This window comes from Falco peregrinus, chromosome 2 (genome assembly GCF_023634155.1).
Source record: "Falco peregrinus isolate bFalPer1 chromosome 2, bFalPer1.pri, whole genome shotgun sequence".
Classification (NCBI taxonomy): domain Eukaryota; kingdom Metazoa; phylum Chordata; class Aves; order Falconiformes; family Falconidae; genus Falco; species Falco peregrinus.
In genome coordinates this window covers 37,414,963-37,431,140 of record NC_073722.1, presented here as the reverse complement: position 1 = coordinate 37,431,140, position 16,178 = coordinate 37,414,963, and the positions used below count along the sequence as shown (strand labels likewise).

The 16,178-nt window shown below is 39.0% G+C and overlaps 1 protein-coding gene across 6 annotated transcripts in view; it reads left to right on the top strand.

Annotated features, from left to right (window-relative positions):
• CLCN3 (chloride voltage-gated channel 3) overlaps positions 1-16,178 on the top strand; it is a 70,841-nt gene that overhangs the window by 51,096 nt on the left and 3,567 nt on the right. For 4 of the 6 annotated variants that reach the window (XM_055795036.1, XM_055795038.1, XM_055795035.1 and 1 more), the window contains 6 exons: positions 3,298-3,378; positions 4,516-5,061; positions 9,114-9,300; positions 10,686-11,084; positions 12,238-12,454; positions 14,832-14,907. In XM_055795036.1, coding sequence (XP_055651011.1) covers positions 3,298-3,378; positions 4,516-5,061; positions 9,114-9,300; positions 10,686-11,084; positions 12,238-12,454; positions 14,832-14,907 — 1,506 coding nt within the window. The remainder of the gene's footprint in view (positions 1-3,297; positions 3,379-4,515; positions 5,062-9,113; positions 9,301-10,685; positions 11,085-12,237; positions 12,455-14,831; positions 14,908-16,178) is intronic. The other 2 variants (XM_055795037.1, XM_027789620.2) reach the window with 1 other exon arrangement.

Below are 16,178 nucleotides of genomic sequence, written 5' to 3'. Positions count from 1 at the left end.
GTGTGGGGGCCTCCACAGGCTGCAGGGTAGAAATCTGCTTTGCCGTGGTCCTCTGTGGGCTGCAGGGCAACAGCCTGCATCACCCTTGTTTTCTTCAAGGACTGCAGGGGAATCTGCACTGTTGCCTGGAGCACCACCTTGGTGTCTGCAGGGCTGTTTTGCTCAAGTTTTCCTCCCTCCTCTCTTACAGCTGCTCTGCAGCATTTTTATCCTTTCTTAAGTATCTTATCACAAAAGCACCACCAGCATCACTGACGGGCTTGGCCTTGGGCAGCAGCAGGTCAGTGTTGGAGCTGGCTGGAAATGGCTCTGTTGGACATCGGAGCAGCCTCTGGTGTTGTCTCACAGGAACCACTCCTGTTACCAAAACCTTGTCATGTAAATCCAATAGAGAGACTCATGCTAATGAAAGCAAGTAAGGTCATAGAGAGTAGCAAGTTTTAACATTCTTACTAATCCAATGAAGTATTCATATTGTAAAATAAAAAAGGGTGTCATCCCAGCTGTACTTCAGTTCTCAGGCTCAACTTCTATACTTTCAGGAGGAGACTGCAGAACATGGGAAGTTTGCGTTCACTTCCTATCTCAAAGCTTAAGTCATTTAACTTACCTGTAGTTAAACTGCTTATCTCAGAGTAATGTCATAATTCTTTGAGTTTGTGTATTCTTCCACAGGTGTGTAAGGGCTGCTACCTGAGGGTCAGTGTTCTTGCAGGGAATTTGTCCGATATTGTTAAAACTAGCACACACTTTAACCATCCTCATATATTGAACATAATTAATCAATTATGCTGTAGGACCAGCTGCTGCTTCAGTTCTTAATCTCTCCCTTAATCTTGGTTCACCTCAGACTTTTTTCCAAGTTTTTGCTTGAAGGCTCCTGAGCGCCTGTCTCCAGAACTGATATACAAGCTATGCAGTCTGTCATTGATTTATGTCCCTCGAATAGTGTTTGTGATTGATGGATGACTCTGCCATACACATCTAGAGTAGAACAGAATATTTTAGTTGAAAGGAACGTAGAATGATCATCTAGTCTAAGTCCCTGACCAGTTTGGGGCTGACCAAAAAAAAGTTAAAGCATGTTGTTGAGGGCATTGTCCGAATGCGTCTTAATCACTGCCAGGCTTGTGGCATTGACCACCTCTCTAGGAAGCCTCTCTGTAAGGAAATGCTTCCTAATGTACAGTGTAAACCTCCCCTGGCATAGCTTTGAACCATTCCCATGTGTCCTATAACTGGATGTCAGAGAGAAGAGCTCAGCAGCTCCCTCTCCATGTCCCCCCTCCTCAGGAAGCTGCAGAGCTTAATGAGGTCAACCCTCAGCCTCCTTTTTGCTAAACTAGACAAGTCCAAAGTCCTCAGCTGCTCCTTATAGGACATGCCCTCCAGCCCTTTCACCGGCTTTGTTGCACTCCTTTGGAGGTGTTCAAGGACCATCACATCCTTCTTAAATTGTGGGGCTCAGAACAGCACACAGCACTTGGGGTGAGGCTGCACCATGGGGTTGAATACAGTGGGATAATCTCCTCTTCTGACCGGTTGGTTCTGCTGTGTTTGATGCCCCCCAGGATGTGGTTTGCCCTCTTGGCTGGCCGGGCACACTGCTGGTTCACACTAAGGCTGCTGCCCACCAGCACCCCCAGAGCCCTTTCTGCAGGGTGGCTCTCCAGCCGCTCCTCTCCCAGTTTATACTTGTGTCTGGCATTACTCCAACCTAGGTGCAGAATCCGGCATTTTGACTTGCAAAATTTCATCCTATTAATCATTGTCCAGTGCTCCAATCTATCTAGATCCCTGTGCAAGGCCTCTTGTCCCTCAAGAGAGTCAACAGCACCTCCCAGTTTGGTGGTGTTTGCAAACTTGCTAATGGTGCACTCAACTCCTGCATCCAGATCATTGATAATTAGATTGAACAGAACTGGCTGTACATTTGAACGCTGAGGAACACCGCTGCTGACCGGTTGCCAGCCAGATGTAGCCGCATTCGCTAAAACCCTCTGAGCCATTTAGCCAGTTCTTCACCCAGCGCACCATGAACCTGCTCATGCCGCATTTGGACAACTTGTCCAGAAGAATGCTGTGAGGGACAGTATCAACAGCCTTAGTAAAACCCAGAAATACTACATCCACTGCCTTCCCTTTGTCCATTAGGTGGGCAGCCTTATCAAAGAAGGATATCAAATGAGTTAAACAGGACTTTCCTTTTGTGAACCTGTGCTGGCTGTGCCTCATGATTGCATTATTCTTTAAATGCTTTTCAGTAGCACCCAGTATAATCTTTTCCATAACTTCTCCAGTAACTGAGGTTAGGTTAACAGGTCTGTAGTTCCCTGGGTCTTCCCTCACGCCCGTTTTGTAGATTGGAATAACACTGGCAAGCTTCCAGTCAACAGGGGCCTCCCAAGGCATTTGGTAGATGATTGAGAGAGGTCTTGCATAACATCTGCTAGCTCCTTCAGTGCTCTGGGATGAATGCCATCAGGCTCCATGGACTTGGCAACATTCAGCTGATAAACCTGGTCCCTGAAAATTTCAGTGTCCACAAATGGAGAGTCGCTGTTCCTGCACTTGTCCAAGCAGCCTAGGGTCTATCAGTGTTACTGAAGACTGAGGCAAAAAAAGCATTGGATGCCTCTGCTTTATCTTCATCCCTATTAGTTAGAGGACCATCTTTGACGAGTATTTGTCCAGTATTTTCTTTTGCCATTAATATACTTTAAAAAGCCATTCTTTTTGTCTGACGCAACACTGGCCAGTTTCAGCTCTAATTGAGCTTTAACCTTTTGTGTCTGCTTCCTGCATATATGAACTACAGCCCTCTAATCTTCCTGCGAGGCCTGACCTTGCTTCCAGAGGTCGTACAATTTCTTTTTCCTCTTGAGCTCCATGAGGAGTTCCCTGTTCAGCCAAGCTGGTCTTCTGCGACACTTGTTTGACTTACGACACAGTGGAATTGCCTGCTCTAGTACAGAGAAAGCTTATTATGATCTCTTGCAAATGAGATAATGGGCAGTTTCATACATAGACTCCTTTGGGTGCTTCTCTGGGGAGACTTTGAGCAGTGTCCTTGGCTTCATCATGGCTAGTACCTGGTTGGCTGCTGTGGCCGCTGACCACATCTTAAATGCACTGCGATACACTTAACTGATGCTTTTCTGTTAGCAAGTGTGTGTCCTTGATAGAAACACAGAAGAAACTGATAACTGTAATGAGATGCTGTTCTCCATGTTTAAAGCTTATCACAGACTGCAAAAAAACCCCCAAACACTAACTCTCACCGTTGTTGTTTTTCAGGTGTTGTCAGCCGCCTCAGCAGCAGGAGTATCTGTAGCCTTTGGTGCCCCGATCGGTGGAGTCCTTTTCAGTCTGGAGGAGGTACGTCAAGAGATGGCACTGAAGGATCCACATTTCAAAGTCAAGAGTCAAGTTACCAGCAAACCCCTAAAGATATTATTTGTCTTTGGATGAATGTTGGCTTTGCTTTGTTCTCAGTTATATTTTTCTGGAGAAGGGCTGAGCCAGTTAATGGTTACAGTTTACATACAGATACAGCAGTTTTTCACTCTAGGAGTGTATTCTTAAAAAAATAAATAAAAATCAGTCTCTTTTTTCATTTTAAAAGAGGCTTTAGAAACCTATTTGATGGTTTTGCAAAGCAAGTTTTTAAACATTTCTTTTCTTAGTTTCAGACACTAAATGCAATTGAATGTTAATTATTAAAAAGGCAGCCAAACTCCCTTCTTAAAAAAATATTTTGTAATAATTTAGTTTTCGTTAGTTGTTTTCAAAATACATAAGGATGTTAGATCATTAGCATTTTTAAAGAAAACCAAAAAAATCTAAAAATCTGAATTGAAAAAGGAAGCAAAATATTATTTAATGTATAATTTTTCTATATTGCTAGGGGATCTTGAGGAATTCCTTTGTTGCTAAAAAAAATTTCAAAATAAAGCTTAGAAGAAAACTCTTGAAATTCAAATCGGGCTTGAAATTCAAAAGTGGGTATTAAGTATGAAGTTGCATGTTCTGTTTTGAGGATTTTTTTTAATGTTTTAATTGTACTTCATAACAATAACACATCTGCCAGAAACCTTCTGGCATAGGTTGAATGGAGATGAAAAAGTATTCGCAGGAAATATGAGAGAAGAGCTAGTACATAGTCTGGTTCTTAATGTTAGAAAGAGATGCTTAGGAACAGAGAAGCTTTTAAACATAAATTACTATGCAGTATTTCTGAACAGTCTTTAAACAGCAGTAGTTTCAGTACTGCTTTAGTATTAACTTAAAAACTAATGTAAGTATGAATTGTTGTAGAACTTGTTAAAAATGTACTATGTGCTGGAGCACCAGTGCTCCAAGTGATAGGAATAACACTGATAGTGTAAAAGTACTTTTTTTTTTTTTTTTAAGCATATACCATGTGAGCAGCAGTACTTTAAGATGTGCAAGAGCCTGCTCTTTCCAGTATTTTTAATTGAATCATTAATAATTTTCATGTATTCCTTTTTGCAGGTCAGTTACTATTTCCCACTGAAAACTTTATGGAGATCATTTTTTGCTGCTTTAGTGGCTGCATTTGTTTTAAGGTCCATCAATCCTTTTGGTAATAGCCGCCTAGTTCTTTTTTATGTGGAATATCACACTCCTTGGTACCTTTTTGAACTGCTTCCTTTTATTCTTCTGGGAGTATTTGGTGGGCTCTGGGGAGCGTTTTTCATCCGAGCAAACATTGCATGGTGTCGTCGACGCAAATTGACAAAATTTGGGAAGTATCCTGTCCTGGAGGTTATTATTGTTGCAGCAATAACAGCTGTCATTGCATTTCCTAATCCTTATACAAGGCTAAACACCAGTGAGCTTATTAAAGAGCTCTTCACAGACTGTGGGCCGTTAGAATCCTCCTCCCTCTGTGACTACAGAAATGATATGAATGCAAGCAAGATAGTAGACGATATTCCCGACCGTCCAGCAGGCACTGGAGTCTATTCAGCTATATGGCAGTTGTGTTTGGCACTCATATTTAAAATAATCATGACAGTCTTCACCTTTGGTATCAAGGTAAGTGTGAATGTAGTGGTTGTATCATATGTTGTGACAGTTATTGCCTTTCTCATTTTCCATCTCTCAAAGCTAGCAGCTTTGTTTATAGAAATTTTTTCATGTGTGGTTCTTTTTAAAAAAATCTTTTTACTCTTTGATTGAGAAGCAAGTTTTGTAGAAAACAAGTTTAGTTTAATTCAAACTAGCACTTTGTTCAGCTGAATAGAAACAGGCTATATTTAATAGTGAACCATAACTGGATGGCTGGCTGGCTGTATGGGTCTGATTCAACGATAAGGATGATTGTAAAATTGCTAAGAGCTGAGTTCAAACATAACCACTCAGGTTCCCTAGTGGTGTTACATGGAAGAAGAAAAGGCTGTACCTCTTGAACAACTTGTTTGTTTGGGGTTTTTTAAATCCCCTCTCCTCATCACATAAATGTAATTCCTGTGGACTGTCAAAGGGAGCTGGTGATGATTTCTTGCCTGAAATTTCCAGTACTGAGTGTCATGACTAGAAAGTGGGCTTTGTTAATGTGACTGATGGGAATTTCTTCTCCGTTATAAAGCACCATAGTTTTTGGTTTTCCTGGTCATTTCATAATACTGGTTTGGAGCTCTCTTCAGCTTCTGTCCAAGTGAATGACATGTAACTGTTAGGCCTTCATCATTTTCTGTCTTGTCAGGCTCCCTTCACAGTTTTTTGCAGGTACATCATTATCAACTGTGTCTTAACACAAACGTATCGTAGGATGCTCACTAGGCAGGGTTTGTGTTTAAACTGGCTTTGACTTCTCAGTCTACGTTGCTGTTCCGTGTAACTGCATGCATAAGAAAACACTTCTTTACTTTGAGAGTGGCTGAACAACGGAAGAGGGTGTCCAGAGAACTTCTGGAGGCTCCATCCTTGGAGATACGTAAAACCTGATTGGATGCAATCCTGGGCAACCTGCTGTAGATGACCCTGCTTGAGCAGAAGTAGACCATCTAGAGTGGTCACTTCCAACCTCAACCATTCTGTCATTCTGTAACTGAGAGAAAAATACTGTGTTTTCTCACGTGTTGATATTTTCAAAGAGTTGCAGTCTGTTATTTGAAGTTCTTTTCCATTGTTGGTTGATGAGTAAGAGAAATCCATTGTGCATGTTTGAAATGCTAGTCTTCCACAGACAAAATTTCAGATATTCTTCTATAACGTGACCACTCCTATCTGATATATATTTGTATAGTTTTGTATTTACTCGCTGTATTTCATTTATATCTAGAGCTATGTCCTTCTAAGCGTTATAATGTTTTTTTACCACTCATGGTTTTGTGCATCTGGCTCTTTCTCATGGGCTTGTCACCACATGGTCATACTTTGTGTATTAGAATTCACTAGATTACAGAATGGTAGAGCTTACACTTCATTTGGTTTTGGTTCATTTTCTTAGAACGTCAGCATGTGGAATTTGGTGGAGAAGTTTTTGTGAAGTTGTAAGAATGTATTTATTACTTTGCCAGTGGGCAAGTGGTGTTATGCTGCTGTTAATGATGGGACTGTGCTACATACATTTCTCTGAAGCTTTAAAGCGTATGGATGGTTAGAATATCGGCCTTATCTGGAGAAGGGCATGTCACTGTAATGTTACATTTATTTGCATTTTAAGCTTTATTTCTATGAAAGGAGGAGAAAATACAAAATAAATAAAAAAATATGTATTACTTTGTCATATAAATCGTTGTTAAGGACCTTCTGGGCTCTCCAGGGCTGTTCCTGGAGCTGTAGCCATGTGCAAAGTCAATCTGCCCCACAGGAACTGTTTTCCTGTGAGGTGATCAAAGTAACTTAGCTGCTGCCTGTGGGGTATGGAGATTTCTGCTGCTCTTACTGCCATGAGCAAGCATCATCAGGAAGCTGATATGGCAGTAGCTGGTTTGGTTTGGTTTTTTTCCCCGGGCATTTGTATGTATACTGTACTGCTTATTATCAGGAGAGTCATTACTGTGTCTAAGTGCAGATGATCAACAGTTGGGGTGGGATTACAGCTTTGCCTCAGAACCTGACCAGTATGCAGCTGCGCTACCAAAGAAATGGAAAGTTGTACCTAAATCCTGATTCCTTGCTTGATTCGAAGATGATACATGTGCCACAGACACGGTAGCACAGTATGTGCTACATGCTTCCTCTGTAGTATAACTTCAGTTAGGCTGGCATGCACTGGAGAAGAAAGCTGAGACAAGGTAGAACCAAACTTCTTTTCTTTGATCCTTCTCAGTGAGTGTTCATCTTTGCTTCGTGACTTGTGATTCAGAGGCTTATGCAAACAAATCTAAAATCACTCTGTAAAATCATAACTACAGTTAGACTTGTAACCATTATCTGCATGTAATGGAAAGAAGAGCAGGAGCTAGATGTTAACAAAGGACCAGAAATAATTTGGATGTAATTTCCATGTGGAGACTGAATTTCTGTGGCTTACTGCTGTAGCAAACTAGAATTTGAGGCAGCTTCAAAGATTGATTCAATTACTTTTATATCTGAAATGTTATTTTTTTCAGGGTGCTATTGAACTGTTCACCAAGAATTTCACTCAGGAGAAGAATGAGATTTTAACAGTTAGAAAGGGGTTTAGATACATAATTACTTGTGGGATGTAACAGCAGTGGTATAAATGCAGAATTTGGGTATTACACCAGAACGATAGCATTGAATAGATACCTCTATCAACATTGAAATATTAGGTAATTCAGGAAGGGAATAAAGGATTATTAAAGTTTTTCCCCCAAACCTATGCTGCTGGCTTTCAAACATAAAGTTTGCTATGTTTCTTTGTCCTTGGTTTGTCTGTTAGAAATAATTTTTGCAACCATAAATATTGGCAATGTAATAATAATATTGCAAATTAATTCTGAAATACAGTTCTGCACCAGCTGTTTGGATTCCATGGCAAAACCTATAGTTTGGAATTGCACAATACTTAAAATTTGCAGCTGTACAGTAGAAAAAAATTACATGATGTGTCATGTTACACCAGGAGTGCAGTTTTTTTCATGGAAGTTATTTTGACAGCATGGGTTTAGGTGCATTTAGAGAAAAGGTAAAAATTCTGCTACTTAATTGTATCCAGATCTGCACCTCAGTTACAGTAGAAAATATTTTTATACTAACTACTGTGAGGAGAAGCAGCAGGCATTTCCTCTTTAATGAGATACGTAGACACTAGTATGTTTTTTGGAAACATTGCTAAGGAGGAGAAAAGATACACAACAGCAGTTTCTCAGGTGAACCCTCATTCCTTATGAAGGTGCCGATAAAAGCAAGACTTGCAATAGTATTTTACTAAGACATGTTGGTATGACAAGGCTGTGTGGCCCTTTGCAGGTTTTAGTTAATAACAGAAAAACTGTTCAAATAACTAAAATTACAGTGGGAGTGTTTTTATACAGTAATACATTGTCTACTTTTTGCAATGGGAGCTGTCCTGCCTGTTTCTCTCTTAGTGTATTTAGAATTCTGTATACACCCCTTTGTATGGGAAACTGCAATATAGTAAGCAAAACCTCTTTTTAAAAAGTCACCTGTTTAGTTGGCCATCTTAATTTATAGCAGTGTTAGGAAGCAATTTGGGAAGGCAAATCTATGTGCAAAGCTTGTTTAGTAAGTGAATGTTTGCTCAGAGGAACATGAAGTAATAATGGAGGTGGGAAATAGTAAGGAAGACTTCAGTACTAGTAGCACAGCTCAGATTGGACACACATGGTAAGAATTGTGCTGTTGGCACGAGGGTCTAGTTTATGGTCCTGTGTTGGTGATAGATTTGCTCTTAAGTACAGTAAAATATAAACAAATGTGCTCTTAAAATGGGTTCAACTAACCAGGTTGATCAGCAGTATCAATAGCACTGTGTTAAGTTTTACTAACTTGGCAAAGCCAATTTACATTGTTTTAACCTGACCATTTGAGCATTTGCATCTCTTTTTTTTTGGGGGGGGGGGGGGGGGGGGGGTGTGGGGAGACGGAGACTTGTGAAGTGATGCATCAAGTATGTTGCCATCAGCATGACATCAGTTCTGGTTTTGTTGCAGGTTCCGTCTGGGTTATTCATACCTAGTATGGCAATTGGAGCAATAGCAGGAAGGATCGTAGGAATTGCAGTGGAGCAGCTGGCTTACTACCATCATGACTGGTTCATTTTCAAGGAGTGGTGTGAAGTTGGAGCTGACTGTATTACACCTGGTCTTTATGCCATGGTTGGTGCTGCTGCGTGTTTAGGTAAATAAAATACAGCTATGAAAATAATGTATTTTCATTCTTGTATGTTGCCAAATTAATGACCAGAGAATGAAAGGAGATACTAATGTGCAGTTTTTAAACACCTTTTTATATGGACTTCTCTCTCTTCAGAAGAATACATTCATATCTCAACGTGAGACTGTCAGGTCTTTGTGATCTTAGGAATAACATGTAAGACAAATTTATGAGAAACAGAAGAATTTAAATAGTGTTTGCCTTTTCTTTTTGGTATCAAGAGCTGTCGTTAATACAGCAGTCAACAAATACCAGTTTCTTGAAATGTATGAAGTAGAGGATTTGCAGAGTCAAGTACTGTTGAAATTATTACAAGGAGGTGCTGTGATCAGCTGCCACGTTTATGTAAATTGCAGAAAATATTCTTGAAATTCATAATGCAAAAAAACCTTTCAGAAACGTCTAATGATTTGTGGAGTCCAGCTTGAGGAATTTTTAAAAAGCCTGATTTACACACTCTTGAAAATCAGCTTCATGGAAAGAGGCTTAAATTGGGCACCTAAACTAGGAAAGGTTTTTTTGAAGGTCTTTTCTGGTCACAGTTCATAACTTTGTGGCCTTAGAGATTGAATTTAAAAGCTATTAGTAAAGATTCTGCAAAAAGTAGACCTTTTCCTTAAGGAAAAGTGCATTGGAGCAAAGAAACTAGTGGTACAAATGTCGTTTTTGGAGAGGTTGTTTGTTCTGTTGTTGATTTTTTTTTTTAATAGTTCAATTTGAATAACTTTTGAATATATTGAAAGAAAGATCATATTATTTTATTGATAAAGATAGGGCATCAGAAATCTTGGCAGAAAAACAACCTTGAATACTAACAAAAGAGAAATATAATCCCTGCCTTCTCCCATTGTCCAAGAAAGATTTCTTTTCATCAGTTCAGAATTCTATTTAGCTTTTGTGATTCAGCAACAGCATCAAATTCCTAATCCTTTGGACAGCATAGTTATTGAATTGCTACCTGTGACTTCCCTGCATGAGTTCCATTCTTTTTTCAGATTCTTATCTTACTGGATTTCCTTGCACTTCAGTTTTTTTTAACCTAGGTGTGTAGAAGTATGTAGTTTTACCCTTAGTTTACTTCAAATAGCTGCACATATTTTTCAAATCCCTTTATTCTCTCACTTTCTAGGAATTTCCCTTCAAGCTAGCTCTCTCTCTTTTTTTTTTAACCTCTAAAAGTTTTGAGTTCATTTTTTCTGTCTGCTTCTGTTTGTATTCTACAGAATGACGTTTGTTAGATGACTCTTAACAGCAAAGTTATGTTTGTAGTTCTCAATAGGAGGGCAGGAAATCCTAAATTCGTTGTTATCTGATACTAGAATGTTACTGGCTACCATTTTTTCTTGCAGGTGGTGTGACAAGGATGACTGTGTCCCTGGTAGTTATTGTCTTTGAGCTAACAGGAGGGCTGGAATATATTGTGCCCCTAATGGCTGCAGTCATGACCAGTAAGTGGGTAGGAGATGCCTTTGGTAGGGAAGGCATCTACGAGGCACACATCCGACTGAATGGATATCCTTTCTTGGATGCAAAGGAAGAATTTACTCACACAACACTGGCTGCTGATGTTATGAGACCTCGAAGAAGTGATCCACCTTTAGCAGTTCTGACGCAGGATAATATGACAGTTGAAGACATAGAAAACTTGATCAACGAAACCAGCTATAATGGTTTTCCTGTTATTATGTCAAAAGAATCTCAGAGACTAGTGGGCTTTGCTCTAAGAAGAGATTTAACTATTGCAATAGGTAAGTATCTTCCAGTGTTGCATGACTACATATGCCAACTTATATGATTTTATAGCTTAAAGCAGAGTTTACTCTGTGTGTTTCTAGACTTAGTTCAGGTTCAGATACCTCATACAGGCTGCCCATTCCTTTATTGTAGTATATGATTATCTTCAATAGCAGGCTCTGAAATGGAGGAAATGTTAATCTCTTTGTCATAAAAACAAAACTTGTCATACTGAAATAGGCCAAAACACCATCTAGTCCAGGATTTTTGTTTGGTTTGAGGCTTTTCCTCATTTTTTTTAAAAGTGTTTTGTGAACACAACACTGTTTACTTCAGTGAAAATTTTGCTTGTGGTCTTCATACTGTGTATACTATGGTATGACACTATGTAGGTTGTATAGGAAATGTCCAAAACTTGGAAATTGTTATGGACAGCATACTAGTTTAAGTTTGCATTTACTTAAGAGTAAATGAGAGAATAGCTAAACATTCTTCTAATAATAGACTTCCACAGGTAAGACTCATTTCGGCTGCTGAGATTGCGTAGTGCAAGTTGCTTAGTCTTGGATTTTGGCTGGCTTGAGAGAATCGTTTTGTGTAAAATAGTTTGGGGTAGAGGGAAGGATGCGGTTGTCACCAAGGTGATGAAGATGTGAAAAGGAGGAGGATCCTGTTCCCAGAAGGTAAATAAATTCATTATAAACAAGAAGACAGCGCTTCCAGAGTGATCAGAAATGGGAACCTTGGTTTCAAACCAACAATATTTACAGCTGTTGGAATCATGACAGGGGAGCTGTCAATTGAGATTGTTTTGCCCTGGACAGTTTCTTCAGCAGTCGTCTGTGTGCTTCCTACATGTTATTTTTGATGTCTTTCCACCTCTTCATAGTAAATAGAAGTTAGTTATTGGAGTGAGAACGTTGGTAGCCGAAGAATGGCCAGAGCTGTATGGTAGACAGCTTTTGTGATTTCTGTACCAACACTTCTTAGGGATAAAGCAGTGACTATAGAAACACATTGAAATAGCATGTATCAGAATATCGATGTGTAGAGAATAACATCAGTATGGTAGTGTTGATTGATCTGTCTGTTTGCACTAACTTGTCTTACTCCAAGAATGTAAATTCTTCCTCTGCTGTTTTCTCCCCTCCTCTCTTATTCTTAAAGAAAGTGCTAGAAAGAAGCAGGAAGGGATTGTTGGCAGTTCCAGGGTCTGTTTTGCCCAGCATACCCCATCGCTTCCAGCAGAAAGCCCTCGACCTTTGAAACTTAGAAGCATACTTGACATGAGCCCTTTCACCGTGACAGACCACACACCAATGGAAATAGTGGTGGATATTTTCCGGAAGCTGGGTCTGAGGCAGTGCCTTGTAACACACAACGGGTGAGTAAAGTGGCAGCAATGCTGTTCATTTTGTTAGGTACGGTAATTTGCATTTCCAGGATCAGAGTATTTGAACCCGGATATATTCCAGGATCACGGTATTTGAACCCATAGGTTTGGTGCTGCAACTGAGGACCCTAACTTCTGTTAAGAAGGCATCGTGCTGTGGCACCTCTCTTAAATTCTTACTCCTCCCTTGTATTCCAAGTAAGCAGGCAGGTGAATTCAGTCATTTAAAGATGTTTGGTTAATAATTAGCATTCATTCAGCAAGTTTTGTGTGTTTAACTTAAATGTGGAGGAGACACAACTTGTCTCATAAAAATCAGTCTTGCGTGGTGCACAGTCTAAGTATTTCCTTGTTCTTATAGATGTTTTGGCAATGTGCAATGTGTCAGCTATCGAATGTCTACAAATATCTGGGTTCATAAAAAGTAAGGGAGAAAACGATCCAGTCAGTATCTCCTCTTCTGGAGTGATGGTTATTACCACCAAACTCTTGTTTTTGGAATACTAACAACTAAATAACTGCTACTGGTTCTGGAACTTCAGTCTGCAACTTTTGTTTCTACACTTCAAAATATTTCAATAAAGTAATTTTAAGATTTAGAATGTTTGTAAATGAAACTGTAGGGAGTTGTCATGTCAACCCACTAAATTAATCAGCCTTAGACATGGAAACAGATGGAAACAGAGATGTTTATATATAATTGCCTCTTACCTAAAACGCTACTCTTTTTTTTTTTTTTGTTTGTTTGTTTGTTACATGATCTTTTTCTGTGTAGCTGTTGCTTTAACATTCTGCTTTCCTGTATCTCTTGTGTTAAACACTTGACACATGACATTGCAGCTCCTACCATAGTATCTTGCTTTCTCTTTAGCATGTCTTTTAAGGCACCTGGGGAATGAAACATTGTCTGCTAACGCACGTTATTTAGGATCAATGTCCATAGGACAAAACCCAAGAAACCTGAAATATGGGTGGGACTGACTTTGTTTTGCTGTGGGCAAAAGGACTGCTGCTCTAAGTGTCAAATATTTAAATAACGCATTAGTCCCCAAGTTTATTTTTTCAGATTTATTTTAAAACAAATTTATTTTAAATGTTCTCCTGGTTTTTCTTCTTCAATGCATCCCTGTATTGAATGGCAGATAGATGTTTTCAGAAGCATAAATGACTGTTAAAACCTTTCTCTGATGGGGAAAGGACATCATGATCTGACACTTAGAAGTCAGTGCAGACATGCAGTTATTCTTGTTTTGGGGGGGTGAATTTGAACTGATAAAACTTCAATGAAGAATATTTACTATGATGACTTTTTTTCTTAGTTTCTGTTCTGGTTGAGAGCTCAAACATTAACATTGATGTTAAAATCAACTAAAGATTAATCATGCAAAGCTATGTCAAACTGTACTATAAATTTTTAACTTTTACAATAAGGTAGCAGCAAGTATGGATGGCTTTAATGATTTGATGTTTTCGAACATTCATATTTGTTGTCCTACTTCAGTTTACAAAGCTGTGATATTCCATGAGCACGCTGTCCATTACAACAAGATCAGATAGTAACTACTAGTACTAGTGGTATTTAGGCACGGCATACAGCCATGTGAACATCAAGGACTAATGTATATTTTAGCAAATTTCCTGCAGATTGAATATGCTCACATAAAGACACATTATCAGCTTACTGGTTCTGATCCAGATTGGAATAGGAACTGTGCAGGAATTGGTGCTGAGGGGGTGGGTGGGGGAGAGACTGAGTCTCACTCTTCCTAATTTGTACCAGAATATCCATTCCAGGGAGTTGCTCTTGACATATACTGTTATGAATGAGAAATCTGTGTGAATTTGTCTGTCTGTAGGGACACCACATAGCCCTGCTCTATAGTGCAGCTTCAAACCTCAATTGCTATGACTTAACAGACTTACTACTTTGTTCTCTCTGCGGTGGCTTGTTAAAATGCAAATAATTATCTGTATGTGTGGGGGAAAATAACTAATTAAACAAAGGAAATGAAGTGGATTTTAGTTTTCAGTGCCTCTAAAACCTGAAGAGATAGGAATCTGGGGGGGAAGGGATGAAGTGTGCTTCCCTGATGTGTGCTTGATTTGAGAAACGTACTGCTCTGGGGTGGTTGAAGATCCAGTTGTGTTCAGCATTTTGGGAGAAAAAGAAAAAAAAGCAGTGTCTGGGAAAGGGTAGTGATTTTCAAATCATTTTTCATTTAATTATCTCATTAGCTTTCCTGCAACCTTTTTTTTTTTAATTTTAATTTATTTTTTTTAGTTTTGCTCTAATCCTTTTTCATTGTGATTAGAACTTTTTTTTATTTTATTTCACACACAGTTATTAGCATAACATGATCTGTTTCAGGATTGTCTTGGGGATCATCACAAAGAAGAACATATTAGAGCATCTCGAGCAACTAAAGCAGCACGTCGAACCCTTGGTGATTAGATATATCAGATCTCATAATTAGACACATTAGAAGTCAGGAAGCATGAAACTTGTGAACTGTTCAGGGCCTTTATGTCATCAACTGAACAATGAAATCATCTTATGCTAAAAGTTTGTATTAAACCATAAAACTATGTGCAAAATCCTTTTGTAGAAATCAAGCTGTTAACGTGGACAGACTTGTTAGTCACAACATTAAAGGAACGTAAACAATAGACTTTCTGGTATTTTTGTTCTTGAGATCACATAGATCCATCTAGTTGGATCTGCTGATTTCCCCAGGTGGGAAAGCACACAGCTAGGGATACTTTTTCCCTGCCTAATGCAAATTAAGATTTTTGTCTATGCCAATCTCTTTTTTTGATCTTGACAGCTTTAAATAGCTGTTAAGTAGCAAAGTATCACATCTTTTGAGAAGCAAAGCCAAGCGTGTCTTTAATGTATTGTAGCATTAGATCTTCCCTTTATCAACGTTTTTCAAAAGTACTCTTTATTTTTAGTAAAGTCCTGTGATTCTGCTGCTGTTACCTACAGCAATTAATGTACTCCTTTATAAACTGTTCAGTGATACCCTAAGCCACCAAGTGGCATGCTACTGTGTTTGACTGTTGACTTCAGAATCTAGGTACTGTTTTAACCATGATGTTGTGAACTAACCTTAGGTAGATGGTAGACCTTGTCTTAATTTGGACATGGGTTGCTAGTTACATCTCTACTAAACATACCCACCAAGTTTAACTGCTTACGTGCAAAACATGCTAATTACATTCTCATTTTATGCTAATATTTCACAAGTATTTCATGCGTCCTTTAATAAGACAAAACGAAATGTACTAACCAGAATAACAAGGGCAGCAGCTCATCCATTCTGCTCTTTGCTTCTCCTGTGATATTATCCTTTTGGACAGTCTCACCCTTTTTGAAATTTTGCAGATTTGTAACTTTAAAAGCTATGAAGACCCTGTCATAAGAGCACAGTATCTAAATTGGAAAAGGAAAATTTTCTTTTATTGTTAGCAATTTATTTTCTAAAGCTGTGAACTCCAAAAACCAGTTAACTGCTGTTTATTTTACAAAAGTTTCATGGCCGATACAGCGTGCTCCTATGAATACATTCAGTCTGAGCCAGTCTGTCAGACTGGAAGGATCGTTACAATTTAAAAACAGAGGGAAGGGGAGTTTGATTTGTTGTTAGGATTTTGGGCCATCAAGCAATATGTCACTTCTGATGGCTAGGCTGGAACATGCCTCCCTTATGAAATG